The 1768-nt window shown below is 48.4% G+C and overlaps 1 protein-coding gene across 1 annotated transcript; it reads left to right on the top strand.

Annotated features, from left to right (window-relative positions):
• Positions 1–5: 5 nt before the first annotated feature.
• Positions 6–1765, top strand: LOC107683098 (influenza virus NS1A-binding protein homolog A-like; the record flags this gene model as incomplete). The annotated part of the gene is made up of 7 exons (XM_016479185.1): positions 6–81; positions 169–396; positions 481–602; positions 685–811; positions 995–1126; positions 1287–1460; positions 1536–1765. Coding segments are annotated over 7 exons (1089 nt in total), but the record flags the coding sequence as incomplete, so codon positions are not given.
• Between the last annotated feature and the right edge of the window lie 3 nt (positions 1766–1768).

Here is a 1768-nt window from a genome sequence, read left to right as displayed (position 1 = left end):
CCTCTGGCAGCCTCTCCCCTGGATCCGCCAAACATTCCTGCAAGCAAGAGTGGAAATACATTGCTTCCGAGAAGACCACCAGTACGTGTGCACCTTTGATGTCTTTAGATTGTCAAGACTTATCTGCAGTTCCTTAAAGTCACCTTCTTCCTCTTTCTCTCCCCACAGACAATACGTATCTGTGTCTGGCTGTGTTGAACGGCGTGCTGTGCGTGATCTTTCTGCATGGGCGCAGCAGTCCCCAGGCCTCGCCCTCGGCCACACCTTGTCTGACCAAGAGCCTGAGTTTCGAGGGCCAGCCACTGGAAGAGGAACCCGACAAGCTGCTGGCACCCATGCACTATGCTCGCTCCGGCCTGGGCATTGCGGCTCTGAATGGCCGACTCATCGCCGCAGGTTAGTGGTCATCACAAAGTCCAAAGAAACCTGTGAAAGGCTCTCTTACTTTCATTGAGCAACTCTGTCTAATCCATTATTCAGGTGGCTACAATCGGGAGGAGTGCTTGAGGACTGTGGAATGTTATGACATGAAGACAGCCTGCTGGAGTTTCATTGCTCCAATGAGGACTCCACGTGCTCGATTTCAGATGGCTGTGCTCATGGTGTGTACATGGTCAAATGGGTGTTTAAAAAGTACAGCCTTCAAAAGCACGGTAAAAAAAACTATGGTTTAAATCCAAACAGGGTCAGCTTTACGTGATGGGTGGGTCCAATGGCCATTCAGATGAACTAAGTTGTGGGGAGACGTACAACCCTAGTGCTGACGAGTGGACTCGAGTGCCAGAGCTCAGGACCAATCGTTGCAATGCAGGTAAAAACTTCACTTGTAGAATTTACAATTCCTGTTTCATTGGTTATTGGCCATAACGTATATAAATAAATATCAGTCTCAGTCAGAATTTGTGCATTCCTTTAGATAGATTTTGAATTTGTCCATCCAACAAAGAGAATACAGTAGCTTCAGATTTATCACTGCTTGTTTGACTTTCCTCAGGTGTCTGCTCTCTGAACAACAAGTTGTATGTTGTTGGGGGATCAGATCCATGCGGACAGAAAGGTCTGAAGAACTGTGATGTTTTTGATCCTGTGAGCAAGGCTTGGAACAGCTGTGCCCCTTTAAACATCAGTAAGTCACGTTGACGTCGAAAAATATCCCCATAATTGCTTCCACAGGGGTTTTGGGCACTTGAAAGATCACAGCTTAAGCGTACAGCGGGGATTACATTGATTAAAAGCCAGATGGATCTGCAGATACTGTTCTCAACAATATTTTTGTGCATCTACAGGGAGGCATCAGGCTGCCGTGTGCGAATTGGATGGCTTCATGTACGTGATCGGAGGAGCAGAGTCTTGGAACTGTCTGAACTGTGTGGAATGCTACAATCCAGAAAACAACACTTGGACCCTTATTGCCCCAATGAACATTGCCCGTAGAGGAGCTGGAGTGGCTGTCTATGAAGGTAAGCAAAGGACAAACGCTCGGAAAACGAACATACAGCTTGTAGAAGGAGGTAACCGATGTTCGTCTCTCTCAGGTAAACTGTTCGTGGTGGGTGGCTTCGATGGCTCTCATGCCCTGCGTTGCGTTGAAATGTACGACCCCGCCCGCAACGAATGGAGGATGCTGGGGAGCATGAACTCGCCACGCAGCAATGCTGGTGCGGCCGTGCTCAGTGACATCATCTATGCCGTTGGTGGCTTTGATGGAAACAACTTCCTCAACTCGGTTGAGGCCTACAACCCTAAAACAGATGAGTGGAGCCCCTGT

Source organism: Sinocyclocheilus anshuiensis, unplaced genomic scaffold (assembly GCF_001515605.1).
Source record: "Sinocyclocheilus anshuiensis isolate Anshui unplaced genomic scaffold, SAMN03320099.WGS_v1.1 C32922749, whole genome shotgun sequence".
Classification (NCBI taxonomy): Eukaryota; Metazoa; Chordata; class Actinopteri; order Cypriniformes; family Cyprinidae; genus Sinocyclocheilus; species Sinocyclocheilus anshuiensis.
This window is presented reverse-complemented; position numbering and strand designations above follow the sequence as displayed.